This window comes from Marmota marmota, unplaced genomic scaffold, assembly GCF_001458135.2.
Source record: "Marmota marmota marmota unplaced genomic scaffold, marMar, whole genome shotgun sequence".
NCBI lineage: Eukaryota > Metazoa > Chordata > Mammalia > Rodentia > Sciuridae > Marmota > Marmota marmota.
This window is the reverse complement of record NW_026000101.1, coordinates 3580139-3601506: the sequence shown is the minus strand read 5'-3', so window position 1 is coordinate 3601506 and position 21368 is coordinate 3580139. Positions and strand designations below refer to the sequence as shown.

General features: G+C 38.7%; 1 protein-coding gene and 1 non-coding gene across 2 annotated transcripts in view; both read right to left on the bottom strand.

The window, feature by feature from the left end:
* The window catches only part of Svep1 (sushi, von Willebrand factor type A, EGF and pentraxin domain containing 1), a 169542-nt gene that overhangs the window by 528 nt on the left and 147646 nt on the right, over window positions 1-21368 (bottom strand). Inside the window, 7 exon segments of the mRNA XM_048783107.1 lie at window positions 2292-2385; window positions 5042-5137; window positions 7087-7182; window positions 11609-11779; window positions 14304-14480; window positions 15922-16095; window positions 19335-19398. Of these exon segments, the coding sequence (XP_048639064.1) occupies window positions 2292-2385; window positions 5042-5137; window positions 7087-7182; window positions 11609-11779; window positions 14304-14480; window positions 15922-16095; window positions 19335-19398 (872 nt within the window).
* LOC125610729 lies at window positions 1969-2073 on the bottom strand. Its single transcript, XR_007340729.1, has one exon. It is a non-coding gene; the product is annotated as a U6 spliceosomal RNA (small nuclear RNA).

The window sequence follows — 21368 nt, the reverse complement described above, 5'->3', positions numbered from 1 at the left end:
ATCCTGGGGAGAGGGGTTTGGACAACAGGCCCGAGGACCTGCAGATCTGAGTTTTAGCCGTGACTCTGTCACTAGTTTCCTGTCTGACAACCCTCTCTCAGAGCACTAACAATCTGTGATTTTTAATGATAGTATTTATTTAGGATCAAGTTTTGGAAGCTGTGCATAGAGATTAGAAAAACCAACAATTTTCTTAGGAACTGGATTACCTGGGGGCAAGACCAGGCCAGTCTTATTCACCAGGAAAGAAGGTTACGGGTTGATGGATTTGATGAATGCTGTAAGATATTTCTCTACCTGTTCTCACTTACACCAGGAAATTGTTCCACCATCAGCAAGTATTTACTGGGCATCTAATTTTGTGCCTGCACAAAATTAAGCATAGCCTCCTTAACATATTCAGTTCTCATGGGAAAGAAAAAAACTAATTATTCATGACAATTTATTGTTCGGATGTCTCAGAAAAGCTTTCTCCCCACCCATTGCAGGGAATCACACTCCACCTACTTTTCTTTTAGGAATTATCAGGCTCTTCTCCCCTTTCCCCAGAGTGTTGCCAAAATCACCTTTTGCATTAGTATGACAACCCTGCTTGGCACCACGGGTCCATGCTGAACCCTGGACTCAGTCTGGACCCATCAGGGTCCTTCTCCCAGATATTTACACTGGATCCTGAACAATGACATGTAAAATGTGGTAACTATGAGCTTTTCTGCCCTTCCATGTGAACTGAACAGCAGAGAAAGCCACTCTGTAGCCAGAGAGAGGCTGCTGTTGCTGGTCTTGAGTTTGCAAATCTCCTGTCTCAACCTCCTAAGTCATTGAGATTATAGGCATGTGCCACCGTGCCTGGCCATTTTCTACCTAAGTGAGTTAGAGTTTTAAAAAGAGAGTCCTCATTAATAGGAGTCTTAGAAGAACTGATTATAGATAAGATGGGGGAGCCTGTCTGGTCCTCTGGGGGGCTAGTTAGCCTTTCCTTTCCTATAGGATAGACTTTCCATCTTAATTTGCCCTAATTTTTTTTTGGATTCTTATATAAAACTTTTGAATAAAAGTTCTAGGTTCTGTTCTCTTTATTAACAGTGTTTTTACATAAGAACCTTTTTCCTGATCAAAGAAATGCTCCTAGAGGAACATTTGGTTACTGGGGAACCATGAAAACTTCAGGTTTCCTCTCTTCTTATGTAAAAATGAAGGGTTGAAATAAAAAGTCTAAACTTACAAGAAAGGTGTATATAATTTTTGTTCTTTTTGAGTTACTGTCCCCCCGACCCCCACCATGTTCTTAAATTCTTTCAACTCTGCTTTCAGGTACACCTGTGCTCTGTGTCTTAGGGGCCTCCAAATACATTTGTTCATTCCAAGGTTTTCTTCAGAGTTCTGTTTATTTATTTATCTTACTCTGTGGAGATGGCATATACTTGTGATTATCTAAGAAAATTCACAGGCACAAAGCAAATTTTTAAAATTACGTGTAATATGCATATTCAAAGTCATACAATTCAACTGATAATATTCCAACACTGGAGACAACAAGTACTGACCATATTTTATTCAGGGTATGGGGCCATATGTCCAGTATTTTCTGAGGTTTAAAAACTATAAATGATCTAAAAACTATTTTCTTTAGGACTTATTTGTTAGACACTTTTTTCTCAATTCTGATACTTACCCGAACAAAAGTGAGAAAAGCATTAACAGAACATGTATTCACACAATTTTTTTCTTGAGTCAATGAAATATTATATCTATACACACTAAAAAGACAAGACCAAAATAAATATTTTCTTATCAACTTCAACATCAACTTGTATTGTGATCAAGAGCTCAAACATCCGTTAAGTCATTTTCAATAAAATATATTGAGTTCATTATTCATTTTATATCCTTGCACATGAAGGATAAAATCTCTGTTCAAGAAAATGATCTATTTATTCAACCCTTTTCTTTCTTTTTTTAATTGCAAAAGATATGGAATACTTTATGTATTTGTCTCATCCTTGAGCAGAGAAGCTATATTAATCTTCTCTCTATAGTTCCAATTTTAATATATGTGCTGATAAAATGAGCCAACACTATATATTTTCAAGATATACATAATTTTATCTGTCAATCCTGAACTAATAGTTTTGAGTTTTGGCTTTAGTTCAAATTTAGAGTGCGTATCTAGATATTTCGGGATACAAAATCTGCACTTGAATTAGAGGTATCTTCTGGCCCTTCAGGTAAAGGAACCCTGAATTCCATCCTTTATGTTATAGGTGCATGTTAGTTGTGGGTTGTCTTACCTGGAACAGTCGGGTCCTGTCCAAGCTGAGAGACAGTGGCATCGGTTTGGCCTTACACATTTTCCACCATTTAAGCAGGAAGAATGGCAAATAGCTGAGTGAAAAATTCATAACATTAATTTCATTAATACTTGGAAACTTTAAAGAAGTCTCACAGGATAGGATTTGTGTCTACTTCCTGCAGCAACCACCACTAAACACTGTTTGTATCATCCATTTCTACTTGACCTTGCAATCTTAGGCAGTACCACCTCCCCTCTCCCCACATCAAGCTACTTAATTTAAGCCCCAAGTTAAGTTCTACCTACTTGTTGAAAGTCCACTGACTTTTGTCTTCTTTAATCTTTTTATTTATGCCAATGGTCTGGCACTTTGATTGCTTCGCACTATAAATTTGTCATATGCTAAACCAGACTGTACAACTCTTGAAGGAGCTGGTTTTACACTCTACGATTGGTTGAGTGATTAAGTCAGACACCAACTCTTAGGATAATAAATTGGGCACATGGATTATCTAAAATAACATATGACTCCATTTATGTATGATGTGTCAAAAGGCAGTCTACTATCATGTATAACTAATTAAAACAAATAAAAAAATAACAGATGATTCATACACACTTTGCGTTGGCTGGGAGTCTCATTTTATGGCTTTTATCAGCTTTAATTGGAATTACAGAAGCTGAAGTAGGGTTAAAAATTAACCACAGAAGAAACCCTCAGAGAATAACTAAAGATTTATTGTATTAGGTATCTTTCTCACAAATTTGAAGTTTGGTAAGCCCTTTCCTGGATGAAAAACTCATCTTTGGTGATATATAAATAAATGTCATTTGTCTAGTTGTTCATTCAAAGTATGGGGGAAATGCTTAAGTAAGTACCAGCAAAGGGTGGAGAGGACAAGGGAGGGCAGAAGTGAAACATCAGCCTTTCCCCGTGAGGAATTCTCTGGGTAAGTTAAAGAGAAATAGCAGGCCTGAAGAATGCACTTATTTGCAATTTAATAAGAAAAGAAATGATAAAATAAATAGGACTAAAACCAGCAAAAATAAACCCCAATAATCTAAAATCAACTCTCCAAAGTTTCTGCTTGCTGATATAAGAAAACATTACTCCTTTTTTGGGGAACCCTGAGTTAGTGGTGCCTGGCAGTCCTAATTAATTTGTCATCATTTTTATTTCCCTGTTGAAAAGCCTAACAACTTCTTCCTTTCTGAAAATGTCAGGGTTCCATTCTGGGTTACCTTCTCATGCCACATATATTCCACAGTCTTATTTTCTCCCCCCTGAATGCTTTTCATGGATGACTTATGAATCCCTATCTTCAATCCAGCTGTACCTTTTGGGAAACTACATTATCACACAACGGCCTACTCTTGAATTTTCACAGAACACCCCCAAAACTCAGTAGGCCCTTCCTCTGTTCCTCACTTAACCCCCTCCCCTTCACGCCTGTGTTGTCTCCTGGTTTCTGTGGCTCAGTAAATAGCACCACCTGCCACTCCTGGGCCCAACCTGGGACCAGCATGCTTGACTCCTCTTGGATCTTTATCCCCACAGCAGATCTGTAACCAAGTAACATTTATGCTCCTTTTCTCACTTTTCTCAGATCCACCTTTTCTCGGTTATTGTTTTCCAGATTCATTACTTCTTTTGTATTCTGCTTCTATTACCTTCCAACTAATCTCCTGTTTTAAGTCTTGCTTTCTGCCATTTTCCACAGTGTTGCCCACAGCACTTCTTTAAAAGAAAATTTGATCACATAATTTTCCTGCTTAAAATCCTCTTTGCAGTTTCTGAACTTGCTCATGACAAGTTCCAGTGTCTGAAAGCCTGTTCTATTTTAAATTTGACCCACAGAGGAGGTGGTATAAACATTTGTACTGGAGTGTCAGAGTTCATACCTAACAAATAGAGGAGGCCTTAGTCTTTTGACAGTTGCTTAAATTTTTAGAACATTAAAAAGAAAAAAAAAATCCTGTCGTTTTAAACTGTTTTATTTGACCTTTATGGAAATACCTATTATATCTGGGCACTACACTGTGCACTGGGGATATAAAGACGACAAAGAAATATCTCTGCCCTCAAGTGGCTATAATCTAGTAGGGGCCAGGATAGATAGATAACCAAGCAATTAAACAGAAGTCAAAGCAGACTAAATGCTGTATTTCAGGTAGGCAAGGGCTATAAGGGGACATGCTTGTCACCAACCAACTGCAGTTTTTTACTGTTGTCCATGATAAGGAACCATCTCTTCTGAAGAATTTTATTCCCACCTTTACAGAAGTCATATATATTTATGACTTTGTTTTTTTTCTAAATAGTAATCATGAATTTAGTAATTTAGCTTTATAGAGATTAAAATAAAATTTCGGAATCTCTGCATAACATCCACTCTATAGGCTGCGAAAGAGTCAGCAAAGGTGTTATTCTTATGCTATTTTAGGGCCTTTTCTTTTTCTTTTTTCCTTTTTTGTGGTGCTGGGGATCAGAGAGCTGGGCACTGCACCACTGAGCCACCCCTCTGGCCCTGAGGTTGCTGTTTGGCACAGGCCCCCTGAAAGGTATTTTTTTCAGGCATTGATCCAGTTCAGTGTCAAGACCATCATTCCAACGATGGTCTTGAGAAGTCTGAGAATCTTTGGGAACCTTTTGTTCCAACACCTCCTCTGAGCCTCACTTTTACTTGTCCATGTTGGGCTTCCGTGGGACCAAGCCACCGAGAAAATAAACTGTGAAAGGAAGCCTACCTGTATGACAGCGGGACCCAGTCCAGCCAGGTGGGCAGTCACACTGATAAGGGGCCACACAGCGACCCCCATTCAGACAGGGAAGAATGCATATTGCTAAAAGAGAAGGGAATTTAAAAATATTTGACCAAAATGCACATGCTCTGATAGGTTCAAGTAATCAAAAGACACTTTGCAGGCAGAGTGAAACCTTACACGACCTAGTAGAGAATCTTCCTGTTTGTGTTCTGCATACTAATGACAATCACTGGGAAAACACAATCAGGAAAGGAAGTCTGGATCCTGAGCCAGATGTAATGACGCTCATGCCAAATGCACTCTCTGGGTGCGGACACGCTGTAATCAATGTCTGCTAAGTGCTTTGATTCCTCTCTTCACAAAATAAGTGGAATGATCTTCATTTACTATCATTTTAAATTTCCATTACAAATTATGTTCAATGCTCTAAGACGGTTTGGCTGCCTGGTGGCTCTTCTTGAACTAAAAGTGTGAATGGAAATCAGATTATACTGTAGGCTGCTGTTTGCAACATTTTAGTCCAAAGGGGACAGTTTGCCCTTTATTTTCTAGGAGCTGAAGCCTAATGGTGGTAGAAACAGATCTCTCCTACATCTTCCACAGCAATCATACTTCCTACTGGAAGAGACAGAGTTTATTTAAAAGATGTGAGATTGTCTGTTGTCTTGCTCCTCACAGTGCTGTTGTCTAATCAATAGAACTGGCATCACCCAGAAGTTGCCTAGAAGTGGGGTCTCAGGTCCCAAGCCAGATCCACTGAATCAGAATCTGCATTTTAACAGCATCTTTCAAATAATTTATATGCACATTCAATACTGGGAAGCCTTGTCTCTCCTTGGTCTCATGCAGAAGGACACACATATGCTCAGCCAGGCCTGTTATTGGGGTGACCCAGAGTAAATGTTCCTCAAGTTTTTGGACTCTTGGCATTATGGCAGGTTAATTCTGGGGGCCCCAAGTAAAAAGGAATGGTTGAGGAAAAGGAGAGGAAAAATACGATGTCTCTTCTTTCTTAGTCATTGTAAGAATACTTGCTAGGGTGAGTTGTCAGCAGCCATAAATTTATTTCCATCATACATTTCCCCTTATAAAGTAGTTGAAAAAAAATCATGCTTATTCAGTTCCAGAATCTTATAAAATGCCTGGCCGTTAGAAGAAACTTATATAGACCCATGACCATTGTATTAATGACTCAGCATGGGTTACCTACACCCTTCGCACTGAAACACAAAATCATTCTTAGATATTAAGATATTGAAACACAGTGCAGTGGAGACATTTAAAACAAAGATATTTAAAAACATTTAAAGCCAATTATTTACACTGCTCTGGAAGTTGAAAATCCAGCACATTTTTGTAAGGATCAAAACTTTATTTTGATCAACCAAGTACTGCGTAGGTTAAGAGTGGCAACTTTCCTTCTTTTCTTTTCTTTTTTTTTAAATTTTTTTTTTAGTTATAGACGGATGCAATATCTTTATTTTGTTTCTTCATTTTTATGTGGTGCTGAGGATCGAACCCAGTGCCTCACATGTGCAAGGCAAGCGCTCTGCCACCGAGCCACAACCCCAGCCCCTCCTTATTTTCTTAATCAGGAGGAACTGTTCCTAATGACAAAGAGTGAATGTTGGGTGACAAATATTCCCTGCAAAGTACAATGTTTTGCAACACCACACGTTTCTACTGACTTTAGCAGCAACTGGCATAGTCCATAGCAGACCTGAGAAGAGGGAGGAAGGCCTGGGAGAATCCATCTTCCAAGAAGACTCTTGGAAATGTGTGCCAAGAGGCATGTGAAGATGACAGGTGGATCTTAACACTGCATTTTCAAGGTCATTAACAATCCAGATCATCTGCAGATCTGTGGGCGTGGTGGATGAGCCCCGTCACTCAAGTCAGGTCTGCTATGAGGATTGACGCCAATCAGTTCCTCCCAACAGTGCAGCCAGTTCGTAGGAACTCCCCCTAAATGGGCAGCTTGCAGGCACAGCATCAGAACTCAAAGTAAGATCTGAGGACAGACTTACGCTCTTCACAGAGACGCCCCATCCAGCCATCTGGGCAGGAGCAAGCATTTGGGCGCTGGCAGACACCTCCATTCTGACATGGGAATCGACACACAGCTGAAGGGAAGCAGAGAGGGTCATAACTCTAGGGAATTATGGAGGGGTGATAGTCAGAAAATAAGACTGCGCATTTATAATTCATCATGTTTCCTGGACTCAGGCTTTCAGGAAGAGCAAACAAAACTAAATCTCAAGAGGTGATTTCAATATATGGAGAAGTGTGACATTTTATTGGCTGTTACCAGAACAGTCTTCCCCCTAGCTTTATTGACGCATAATGGATAAAAATCGTGTCTATTGAAGACTTACGACTTGATGTTTTGCTAAATGCAGACATTGTGGAATAACTACCACAATCAAACTCATCATATTTGTCTCCTCACATAGTTACCACTGTCTTTCTTTTATTTTCCTTTCTTTCTTCCTGATGAGAACACTTAATGCCTAGCCTTCTAGCAAATTTCAACTATACAATACAGTATTGTTAACTAGTCACACTGCTGTGCATTAGGTCTCCAGAATTAATTCATCCTGCATAACTGAAACTTTATACCCTTTGAGACCAACATCTCCCCATATGCTCCCGCCCCACCTAGCCCCTGGCAACCGCCATTGTCGCCTTGTTGTAGAGTCTGACTCTTTTGGAGTCTACACAGCACTGAGCTCAGGCAGCGTTTTTCTTCCTGTGCCTGGCTTATTTCACTTATCATAATGTCCTCAGGTGTGCCCATGTTGTTGCAAACAAGAGAATTTCCTCCTTTTTTAAGACAAAATAATACTCCACCCCACATTTTTTTTATTCATTCATCAGTTGCAGGTTGATTCCACAGCTTGGCTGTTGTGAAGAAAGCTGTGGCCACTGAAATTTTGAGTTTTGATCATTCCTGGCAGAAATCTCAGACCCAGCTCACCTAGACATTCTCAGCCTTCCCTGGTGCCATGGCTTTGGGTGGCTCCATGGAGTTCAGATGCTGTGGTTTCCTCTGCCTGGATACTATTCTCTTTCTTCCCTTTGCTCTAGTCCTTTCCTGCTAAAGTCTTCTCCCTTTTCAAGATCAAGTTAGAAGTCTCTCTCTCTCTCTCTCTCTCTCTCTCTCTCTCTGGGAAGCATTCCCTGTCTTGTTCTCAATTCCCAAGCAAACAAGTCATGGCTTTCCTCTTCCTCATTTCCCAGGACTGAAATTTAAAAGACCTTCCCTATGTGTGTGAGTGACAGTAAATCACCTATCCCACTCCGGCAGGTATCTGTGTACTCTCTTCCTACTTATATTTCTACTTATCTTTAAATGATGATCAAAATGTCTGGTACAGGGATTTGCATTTTTTAAATGCATTTTTGTTGAAAAAAATTTCTCTGATTCCCCACCCAATGGATTCGGGAGGCTGGTGGCCTTTCTCTTGTCCCAAAAACATTTCCCAGGGTTTTAAAAAATTAGGTCTGAAGTCTCAGTTGCATCTAAATCAAATCTGGAGACCTTCTCACAGCCTCCAGAGTAGTGGATACACTTTGGGGATTGAGTTAAGCCATGTGAGAGGCAGATTTGGCTCTTTACAGTGGGACAATCCCTGTGCACTTGGGCTGCCCTGGGCATGGGCTGTGAATCCCAAGCTAGCCTGGAGCTGGCTCCACGGGGTTAGCAGGCAAAGTAGCTTCCACAGGGAGGTCCCACAGCCTCTGCTAATTGTAGGTGGAACATCTGGTCTTTTTCCAAAGAAGCTTCAGCAGTGTTCTCCCAGAGCAGGCCCTGTGGTGCACAGGGAGCCACCTGTCACATCCTTTTCAGGTTCTCCTTGGGGGGGGGGAGTGCTTAACCCAGGGGGAACCAGAGTTATCTGTGTCTTGGGTCCAAGAATCACTTCTCAGTCCTGAATCACTGGCCCTTCTGTATCCTGTATATTCAGCTTCTGCCAGCTACTGTCTCTGTATCCAGCAGACAGGGCTCCAAGGACTTGAGATCCAGGAGGAGAGAAGCAGCAGTCAGGGTGCAGGTGGGCAGGAGGCAGCAAGGGGGTGTCTTTCAAGGTGCAGATCAGAGGATAGACACGCACATTACTGAAGCTGCTCTCTTGGGGACAGGGAATTCATGGAGTGAGACTGGGGTAATTATAACCCCTCTAAGACATTCTTGGTCATCAGTATCTTCTCTCTCTCTCTCTCTCTCCATCTTTATTTAAAAACCTTTGCTTTATTACCTCTCCAACTAACCCCAAATAGCCCAGTGTCAATCAACTAGTCTGTAGCCTGTACTAACTGAATCCTCTTCCCCTTCCCTCCAGCCCAAGTTCAAGAGTGGTTTACCCTAGCTTTCATCATCTCTCCACCTTTTCCTCATTCTTCAAACCACAGTAATCTGACTTCTGCTCTCAACACACCCTTCAACTGCTTGAGCTTACTCTCTCCCGTCTTCCCAAATGTCGGATTTAGTAGGTGTGCTTTGGTTCGCTAGTCTTTCCTAAGTATGAGCCACGGTTGGCCATTGCTCTTCTTTAAAAAAAAAAAAAACAACCTCACTTCCTTTGGATCCTAGGCTGCTACTCTCTTCTGGTTTTCTTTCACCTTGCGGGCTCCTCCTTCTCATGTCCCTCCTTTTCTTGCTGACCTTAAAGGGCTCATGTCCAGGGTCTGTCTCATCCCTGGCCTTCCCACCCAATATTTTTTTCTGGTGTATGTGTGCCCATAGATATAGATTCAAAGGATACAAAGTCTCAGAGAGGATGAACAAGTCAAGAGAGCTAAAGTAGAATACCAAGTCTACAGGTGATAATATCCTACTGTTTTGGAGACTTTTGCTTAAATAAGTAAATTTTAGCAGTTCTTGCCACAAAAAATGTATACTATGTGAAATAGTGGGTATGTCAATTTGCTTCAATATAATAACTTTTGCTACCTATATTTATCTCATGATATCATGTTGTATAATTTAAATATGCACAATAATATTTTATAAAAGAAAGTATAGAAAACCCTGATATACTATCTGGCTCTCGTATGTATGATTCTAACACCATTTGTGTGTGTGTGTGTGTGTATAAGAAATACATATATAATTGATCTCTGTATATATATATATGCTAGAGATTTCATTTGTATATTATATTCAATATACATACAACATAAATCCAATTCGGGAAAATGCAAAGTACAAATAAATATTCCATTCTATATTTCCTCTTTGCTTCAATTCAGAATGCCTTTCCCTGAATAATGGCTTTAAGACTAGATCAGGTTTTGACTTCCCTGTTAAATCTTCCCAGATGCTCCCCCACCCCCACCTCCCTGCCATAAGAAAGGCCAGTTTTGACCACACGGGGCTCTTGGAGAAAGCTTAGTATATCTCTCTGTCATACTCTGTACCACATGGTTTTCACTTTTTGTACGATGGATCTATTTTGGCCCAGAGCAGTTGTTCCATGTGTGAATAACGCCTCAGAGAAACACAGAGCTGGCCTGAGAGGCTTTGCTACAGAAGCAGTTCCAGGGCTCGGGTGGAGGATGAATATTATAGGCTCAAGATAGACAAAAAGAAGCTCAGGTAGTTCTGGGAATGTGGTTAGGAAGGTTTTAGTTATTTGAAGGAGTCAAGGTAGGAAGGAACAAGGTAGTTTATAGGATGCAGGGGAGATGTCCCTTCCAGAATATTAAAAAATAACTCACTATCTTATTTATTTATTTTTAAATTGTACACAATACCTTTATTTTGTTTATTTATTTTTATGTGGTTCTGAGGATTGAATCCAGGGCCTTACTCATGCTAGACAAGTGCTCTACCATTGAGCTACAGCTCTAGCCCAGAGCTGAGTATCTAAAGCAAGCACACAAACTTCCTTTTGACTTCTGACCTTAAGTGAAGCAGTACCTACACCTGAGGAGAATGTCTTCTGCAGCCCTCTCCAAGGAAGGTTACACATTCTCTTCCATGTCCTGGGTTGTGATCTCATTCTTCACTGTTGTTTCTACATAATTAATGTCCTTTCTCCTCCAATGAACCTGCCTCTTTTGAAGTTCATGCTGTTCCCTCATTGACTTCCACAATTCTCCCTGAACACCCAACTCTTTTAAGGACTTTGGCATTTATACTCCAAATCTATATCTGACCATTGTCTGCATGGACAACCCACATAACAACTTGACTATTTGTGTAGTTTCTTGGTTACCACTGACTTGTTCACTACCATCATTCTTCACTTTGAGTAAATATTTGTAGAACTGGTGAAATTATTGTGATTTTCAAAAAATCATATTATATTTGTGTACCACATCACCTTTTCCCATTCTGTAGGATTTCGAACATGGAATCTGAGGATTCTTTGTGTCCACTTTCAAGCACAAAACATAACATTAAGGAAAATGACCCAACTGTTAAGAGAAAGTTTAAAGCCCAGGGCAAAAATAAAGTAGTATGCAAATTAATTATTGGTCATATCAGACTATCATACACATTTCCCTGCAATTTCACTAAGACATAACCCAACATTTCCTTACCTCTGCAAGTAGGGGGTGATGTCCATGTTCCATTTTCCAGGCAAACGCTCCTTAGGGAGCCCACAAGCATGTATCCACTGAAGCAGGAATATGTGATCATGTCGCCATATTGATAATGTACGCCTCGTGCAATAGCATTTTCTATGTGAGTCGGAGGCCCACATGAGATTTCTATAGGGAGACAAGACAACAATTAGGTCTGTGGCACTAACCCAGACTGGGAACACCACCCTCATCTTCAAGTCCAAATTAATTTAAAGAGCAAAGACAAAATACATAAGGAAATATTTTCACTTCCATAATATATAGAATACTAGGAACTGAAAGAACATGTTGCTGTTGTTTAGAATGATTAGATGTACAAGGTCAAAGGGTTTTTCCCCCTCTGATTCAAATGTTGAAGTTGAGCATTTTTTTTTTTTTTTGGTGCCAGGGATTGAACCCTGGGGCATTTAACCACTGAGCCACATCCTCAGCCCATTATTAACGTTATATTGAGAGCCAGGGTCTCGCTAAATTGCTTAAGGCCTCACCTAAGTTTTTGAGTCTGGCTTTGATCTCACAATCCTTCTGCCTCAGTCTCCTGAGCCACTGGGATTATAGGAGTGCACCACCACACCCAGCAAAGTTGAGCTATTTTAAAGTCAAGAAAGAAATCTGCAGGAGACCAACAACAAACTCTTATAACTCACCCAAGAGGTGTGTGCAAGACAATGTTAAAGCAGAATGCTTATCAAATTAGAAGAGGAAAAAATAGCAGGATTGTAGTCATAGTGATTGTTGTCAGAGTGAAGATCATGAATTTCAGTGCTACATATCTCATCAGGAATGTGCTGGGTTACAGTTGTTACACCCCTGTAATCCCAGAGACTTGAGAGACTGAAGCAGGAGGATTGCAAATATGAGGCCAGCTTCAGCAATTTAGGGAGACCCTCAGGGCCTGTCTCAAAATAAAAAATAGAAAGGGCTGAGGATATAGCTCAATGGTAGGTGCCTCTGGGTTTAAACCCTAGTATAACAAACAAACAAGCACATTTCTAGACTTTCTGGCTTATGAATCTGCATTTTACACACTCTCTCTCTCTGGGTTTCTCATGTACACCAAGTTTAAATCATTGATGTGTAGGGATAAATACCAGAGGTTGGTGAACACAATGAGGAAGTTTGCTCCTCAGGGTAAGGAAGGATATTTGGTTCTAAGCCAAAGACTTTACGTCTAATAGAAAATGCAAGAGAGGATTGAGGATAACAAACAATAGTAGAAACTGTCTCCTCTCCAAGGCAACCCCTGACCCTTTCAAGAATATTGAGGAATAATTAAGCATGCATGGAAGGAACATTTGTAACAAGAGCACGTCTCTTCTTGCTCTTTCTTTCAGCGGCCTGAATGGCTGTCTGGGGAGCCAAGACCAAGGTGAGGATATGTGGGCAGAATGAGGCCACTTGGCCTGCTTTCCTCCAGGCTAGTGGCTCTAAACTAGACTAGAGGACCCATGAGAAACTCCAGCTTATGCATACTTAGTTCTTCCCATTTCATTAGAGGTAGGTTTTTGCAAGCTTTGGGGACCTGAATCCCAGTTAAATGCCTAGCCCCACATTTATCTGGAGTAAAAAAAAATCAACTTTGGAAGGCTGGGTAAGCTACCAGTTGAAAATTCAGGGTCTTGGGCTATTGGGTATCTCTTCCTATCTGGAGATATTGCTAACACAGTATACACCTATTTATTTATTCTTGGAAACAAACCCATAAGATAGGTATTACTGGTACCATTAACAAACAGAAGTGCCAGGACTCTAAGGAGGTAAGGCACTAGGCAGAAGTTTTAAGGATAGAATTCAAACTCAGGTTTTCACGTGCACATTTCTTATCTCGTTAATTGGGGTGTGAGTGCTCTGAGGATGGAGACCATTAAGGGCAGAATACAGTCCTATACTCCAGAATATATTCCAGAGCCTTGCATATGGTTCAAACCAGCGAGTATTTTTATTGATTGCTGTTGATGGAATAGTGGGGCTAGGAAATGCATATTAAGAGATGTCAATGTCATCTGTTATCACAAGGTAGCAAGAGATACTGCCAGACTGTGGCGTGTAAGGCCACATCATGAATATATCAATATGTTGCTAGCCCAGTGTTTTTCAAACTGTGCTTCCTGGACCAATAGGATTGGAAACACCCAGGAACTTGTTAAAAATGCAAATTCTCAGGTCTCATCCCAGACCTACTGATTCAGAACCTACAGGTGCGCCCCCAGCAACTTGTGTTTTAGAAAAGTTCTCTAGGTGGTCATGATGTAACATAGGTCTAATTTTGAGAACTGGCATGGAACAATTTCGATACATATCCATAAAGCACTTGTGGCTTACTAAAGGCTAGTTTGGGGACAGTGTGAAAAAAATATATATATTTTAAGTTTAATTTCTTGCTTATTTTTAGAAGACTACACTTTGAAAATTTGCTCAGTAATTCCTGGTCAGGTAGGTTTTAGCTTAATTCTGAAACCCTTTTTTTTTGGCTTGGTATTTAAAGATTTTTTTCCTAAATTTTTAAACATTCATTCAGGAGATGCTAACCAGGATAGCACAGAGATCTAAATATCTACAGTCAAGTTACTTGATTGCAAATACCCTCACAAGGATGGGAAAACATTCCATGCTGAGGGAACGCTCTGGGCTCCACCTGCGGCGGACTTACTTTCACATTTGGCACTTGTCTGTGTCCAAGTCTCGTCGGGGTTACAGGTTATGATGCCGTGGCCATGGAGCAGGAAACCTTCCCTGCACTTGATAGACACATTCTGATCAACAAAAAACTCCTTCTCAGAAAGCACAGCATTCTCAGGAATCACAAAAGGGACAGGGCATGGATTTGCTGTTAAAAAGAAAAGAAAATGCTTACTGATATATTCCCTCTTATTTCTTTAAAGGCAGAGTAGAGTCCTGCAGAAGATGGGTCCTCAATGATGGCAATATGAGTCTTAAAAAATATAAAACTTCAGGGGCTGGGGCTGAGGCTCAGTGGTGGAGGCTTGCCTTATACATGTGAGGCCCTGGGTTCGATCCTCAGCACCACATAAAAATAAATAAGGAAAATAAAGGTATTGTGTCCAACTACAACTAAAAAATAAATATTTAAATAAATAAAATAAAAAATATTGTGTCCATCTACAACTAAAAAACATTAAAAATAAAGTATAAAACCTCAAATATCACTTGAAGACTCCCTTTGAATCCACATGACACATGAGAGTATTTGTAAACATAAAATCAGATAAGATCTGAAAACACCAAGTTATTAAACTTCTAATGTAAGGTCCCTACAAGTCTAAGATAGTCAATTAGATCAATGCCTGAAATTATGGTCCACAACATTATTTAAGATTTCTTTTTATCAGCACTGGGGAACATTAAGTTATACTAAAAATCCAGGGGTACATCAAACATTCCCCTAAAATGTAAAGACCTATTAAGAACACAGAGTAAATTCATCCCACTATCACTTGGCCTTCTTTCACCCAGCGTCTTTCAGAAGGATGGCACCACAGAATCATCAGCATTTCTGTGTGAGATGAACATGACTTTAGACGCACACTGCTGTGAGCAGAAGATCAGAACTTAAACTGGGGAGTTTGCAAGCCTCATTTATAAAGATGGATTCATTCCTATGGGTCTGAAGAAAACGCAGGAGATGACAATGGGGCTGAGCTTGCTCAGCGCACCGGTGTGACACACATTGCAACACTTATTCCAAGCCCTATGGTTTTCTGATTTTAAATGGGCACAAAATAAGTCCTGGTTAGTGACATTGCTTCCACTGAATCTGAAAGGCTCAGTTCTTGCATTATGATTTTTAAACAGTAACCAGAGCGCTCTCAACTTTTCTCTTATTTATGAATTATTTTCATTCAGGTGATTACATTTATATATAATAAAGTATATATAAATTTATTATTTATATATACTTTATTATATTAATATTTTACTTCAAACATATTTTCTTTCTTTATCCTTTTCCTATCTCTAATAAAATTCATTATACATTTCTGTCAAAAATTTTTTCATGAAATTGCACTTTCTCTTGGTGCCTTGAACTTGTAATCAGACAAGGAATCTGATAAAAGCTCACTCTTAGGATGTTTTAGATGACACCAGCAGATTTTTTAAGAGACCCCATAAAATTTGGTTTAAGAACCACAGACTGCTTTCTCTTAGCCAATCTCAGTTATCAGTGGAGTTTCCTCTACATTTTAGATGTGCAGGATGCTAATTATGAAGCTGAATCTCATTAAAACCTCCCTAAAGTCAACACATACGTTTGCAATGAGGAATTGGGTGGCTCCAAGTTCCATGTTGAGTGCAGTGTGCCTCAGCGGACCCTTCAAGGCTGTAGCCTCTGCGGCAGGTGTAGACAATGCTGAGTCCAGCTGTTCCATTTTCCATGTCAGCCTTCCCGTTAAGGAACTCAGGTGGGGCTACACACCTGGACTCTGAAAGGAAGAAGAAAAGTCTTACATTAAATACTTCTTCACATCCTCTTTCCTTCTTTTTGCTGTAGTTTGTTAAAGGTATTCAAGGATAACATCTATAAAATATTGAAGCCTACATATACAAAACAAGATGATACTTATTGATGGAGGGGAAAAAAAGCACATAATTAAAGAATGCTATTTTATCTATTTTCTCCATCGGTCTTTATGTATATAGTTAATAATGCTGGGTTAGTGGGGTTTGAATAAGCAGGTAGGTGAAATAGAGTAATTTCATGTGTTAAGTTGTTACCATGGTCAAGAGCTTTCCATACAAAAATAACCAAGCTTATTTTTTAAAAAATATATTTTTAGTTGTTGATAGACCTTTATTTTATTTATTTATACATAGTGCTGAGAATTGAATCCAATGCCTCATACATGCCAGGCAAGTGTGCTACCTCTGAGCCCCAGCCCCAGCCCAAGCCCCTCAAGCTTATTTTGAATAATTCTTAGAATGTAAGCCTAGATAAATATACAGGATGTATATTTATCTGTTATATTTGAATATCAGCTAAATAACAAATATGTTTTCAGTAGAAGTATATCTCAAATATCATAAGGGACACATTTATATTAAAATCATTTTCAACTGAATAAAATTTAAATTTAACTTAGTGTCCTATGTTTCTTTTCTCTTTTGAATCTGGTAACCTTACTTAACAGTAATTCTGAGATTATCTCAACCGATAGTTGAAGAAAAGTGAGTCTCAGAGGGGTGAAAAAACTTGGTCATAATACTTGTAAGGAGGGATAAAACATAAATTTATTGGATAGTAAGTATTGAAAAGAGGTAACCATGAACTTGGGGGAAACTGCATTTTAACACTAATATTAATGTTTTATATGGCTTTTAGGGCTATGCAAACTTCATATACTGTTGAGATCTCATTATAAAGGATGATTTTGCATCAGTGAGAAATGTTATTACCAGGATTGTGCTACAAGGAACACAGGGTCACCCTCCCTAGAATCTTAAAAAATGGATTTGAATCCTAATTTTATAATTCTTGTGGAGTTAGAGGAGGTGGTTTAGACCAGCTTCCCTCAATTTAAAATGCATATTATTGTTCCTGAGAAGCTTTTATGCTTAGGGCCCTATCCCAGACAAAATGAATCAGAAGCTCTGTGTAGTGGTGGGCTTCTGGTATTTTATTTTATTAAAAACTTGCCAAATAATTCTACTGCTAACTCAGAATTAAAGGTCCCTGAAATGATACTAGCTGACTTTTTTTTTTTTCCATACTGGTGAGTCTTGTGTGTGCTGAGACCAGGTATCTTAATTTTGGCTGTTCTTCGGAATCACTTGGAGATCTTTAAAAGGTATAGATGGTGGGTCCCAACCTCAAAGATTCTAAATGAACTATATAATACCAGAAATTTTCAAAGCTCTCTAGGATATTCTAAAATGCTGAAGTCTAAAAACCAGAGGCCAAAGGCAATGTTTCTCAAACTTTAATATGCATGTGAATCCTCCAGGGATCTTGTTAAAAATTTGAATTTTGTTTCAGTAGGATTGGGGTGGGACCTAAGATTCTGAAGTTTGAACAGGATGCCAGGTGCCATTGATATTGCTAGTCTGTGGGCCACAGGTTGAGAAGCACTAGTCCAGGATATCCTACTGATTTGTATGGGCTTCTCTGAGCTCTGATAACAGATACCAACAAATTTAATAATTTAGTAAATTATATAAGGCTCTTACAGATCAGATTGCTCAGTATGCATACTGAAATACTGATATTTTATATGCTTGGGGAGAAAATATGCAAGGAAATGTATCAAAATACTAATAGTTTTTAACCCCTAAGTGGTGGGATCAAAAGCTGTTTCGTTTTGCTTATTTGTGTTACCTAATTTCTTGAAATTAACTTGTATGATACTGATAATTTAGGAAGAAGTAAAGAAAGCCCCAGGGAATAATAAGATACATACACGGTTTTCTATTACTGTCTCGCATTTCTGAGATGAAAATTCTGCAAACCATAGTCTTTGCAGTTTGAGCTAAATTGCAAAATGGATACTGCCCCCTCCAACACCATGAAGTTCTTCAGTGCCAGGTGTGCATGATTCCTTTGCGTTCTGCACCTCCCTCCTCCATGCATACATACACACACTTTGGATCATGAGCAATTTATATAAAAATGCCATTATCAGGAATGTCCCGAGTGCCAGATGAATGCTGCATTTCTGTGACTTGAGAGGATACTCACTATTTTAAAAATGTTTTTCTCTATAATCTTTATCCAAGATTTTTAGAACTAAAAGCAGTCATTATTCTCCACTGAATTACTTCCATATAATAATATAATATTCCTTAAAAGGCTTACCTGTCCCATATACACAAAATTATCTTATTCATCTACCTCTGAAAATATCGTTGAAACTACCAGAAATAAGGATTTAAGTTCCTGGAGTCCTAGCACCTGCTCAGCCACTGACTTGATGAGATAGTGGGCAGACCACTTGTTTCTCCTAACCCCCACTGGCTCATTTGTTAGTCAGAGAGACTGAAGTGGATCATCTAAGGGGGCCTTCCAGCTTGAGAATCTGACAACTCCACCAGAGAAAAACAAAAACAAAAACTTGCATTGGTTTAAAATGACTGTCTCTAAATATATTGGCTTTTTTTTTTTTTTTTTTTGGTAGAGGAAGTACATGAGCCACAGATTGGGAAAGAAGTCATGTGGATTAAACTAACTGTTGCCAAATAAACCTGGTTGTTCTCATAAAATGAGTTAATTCAACATTACATACATATAAACTGAAAAATCATTTATTTGACAGATATCCCAGCACTTAAAGAAAGATGCCTGTATTGGCCATTACTGCCACCAAGAAGCAAGAGCTCCAAAACTTCTTCTAATTGTGCCTGTTTTGGGGGGGAAACCCCCGCCCCAAAATACAAATCAACACAATAATTAATTAGTTCCCAAACAAAATGTTTTCCATTTCGGAGCCGGGGATCTTGTATTTTACTCTAATTAATCACCAATCTCTGCTTCAGTTTTTGGTCCTTTTATTGATTCAGTGTCCTTGAACAAAAGCCCATTAAATATTCTCATACCGTTGATGGAGTTGGTTCAAAAAATTTTAAAAAAAATTTTAAATTACAAAACTGATATATAAAGAAAAACAAAGCCACACCATTACCTTGTGTCCTCAGTATCATTTTCGGGAATATGAAGTGGCATCTAACTTACTTTGGCAGGTTGCTGCTCCTCCACTCCATACTTTGTGTTCCTGACACACGCGTTCTCTGTTCCCCTGTGGATCAGTGGAGAGGGGTCACCAACAAGATCAAAACTCCGTAATAGGAAGATGACAAGGGATTGCAAAGCTAGCGTGGCTATTAACTTGAATGGCTCAACACTGGAATGCTAACTAAATCTAGCAAATGAATATAGGGAAAGGAGTAGCTTTAGATTCCAAAAACCTATTTGTCAAGTTACTTCAAGATTCATCCCTGGAAGACTAGTGTAATTAACTTACATACAACTGGGCTTCCCCTTCCACTTTAAATCACAGCTAATTATAATCTATAGCAAAGACTGATGTAGACTGGGTTAGAAAGGCCCAAGAAGTATATCTGCTTAGTATATTTAAAAAAATACTTTGAATTGTATGTATCTTTCCATACCTGAGAGGTATAGCAAGGGTTATGAGATACCATATTGATATGAGGATTGAGTTTTTCAATAGTGTAATTTATCTGTTTAACATCAGCTTACCCCATTGAGGATCCGTGCATTTAAAATTTTAAATATTCTGGATAAGGTCATTCTAAAATTTTCTCCCTGCCTTCTGAAATATAATTTTATTGAAAAATTATTTAGAATTGTTATCTGAATACATTTTTCAATATCCTGTAGCCCTTGAGGACTACAGGATAGGTACAGGATAGGTTGCTGGCTCCCTGCAGTTATTAAGCTAAAGTTCTGTTCTTTGATTCCTGAGTATAATTTCTATATTTTCTCTGCTTCCCAATTCTCTATAATATCTTGCTATAATCATTTGTGTTCCTAAGGGTAACTCCTTTTCCATGCATTAAGTTCCTAATATACTATGGAATAGTAAATAAATAATCATTTATAATATTACATGTTAAAAAAAGGCTGGGTTCTAAGTAATATTTTAAGGGGTTTGACTTTAAGTCAAGTTTATGAACTTCAGCACATTCTATAATATTTTTTTCATTGCATAGAGACTTTACATATCATATTATTATGAAACTGTGTTCTAGGGGAAAAAAAGACACTTCCCTGTAAACACCAGCAAGCTAACCCTTGAATTCAAGGTCAATCTTATTTCATCTGAGCCCCGCCCTCTCCCACCACATTATTTTGAAGCAAATCTCAGACATCATCAAATAATTTAATAGTAATATTTTCAGTTTGAATCTCTAAAAGATAAGGGTTTTTTATCAATCTATCCTTACATTATTACCTTATTTTTATTCTTATTTTTTAACCTTTTGAGGAAATAAAACAAGATTCATAGAAGCCTGGTTCCAGCTTTCATGGACTCATCTTATGACATTTCCTTAATTGCATGGTCAGAAAATAATGGGTCATCCTACACAAATTTAACAGGCTGCTGGCAATGAATACTTCTGCAAAAACTATATTTAAATTCACCTATGAAAAATAAAGACATGGAAGAAGAATTTCCTGAAAAACCAGATGACAGTCTTATGTTTTGTAAGTTGGTCTTTTAAATGGCAAGTTTGATGCTAAGATAATGTTTTCAGCAAAATTAATTGTGGTCCTCCCACTAAACCAAACAGGGATACCTAAGTACTGCTGATGGGGTTTTAATATTATAACCAAGAGGGATCTGAAGAAGAAAGATGGTATTTGGTTAGGAGTGCTCTGATATGGCTATCTGGCTTCTTTATCAAGAATTTACCAATCTATATGAACTCATTGTTTTGCGAAATCCCAACTTTGCCTGCCTAAATCCTTGTTGTCACCTCACCATAGCGACAGGTGTCTTTGTTGCAAAGTGTGGTCACCAGCAATCCAAACATGTTTCGATGTTCAATTGAAGTCACAGTAGGGGTTTGTGGTTGGAAAACTGACTTCCTCTTCCTTAAACATAGCTTTCATTTTTTTTTTTATTCAAGACATTTTGCTTCTTAAAATTCTATGTCCCCTTAACTATTTCTAGGTAAACATTAGAGTATATATAAGGCAACAAAGTATAATAGGATCTTTTAGGAACAAAGTTGGTGAAGT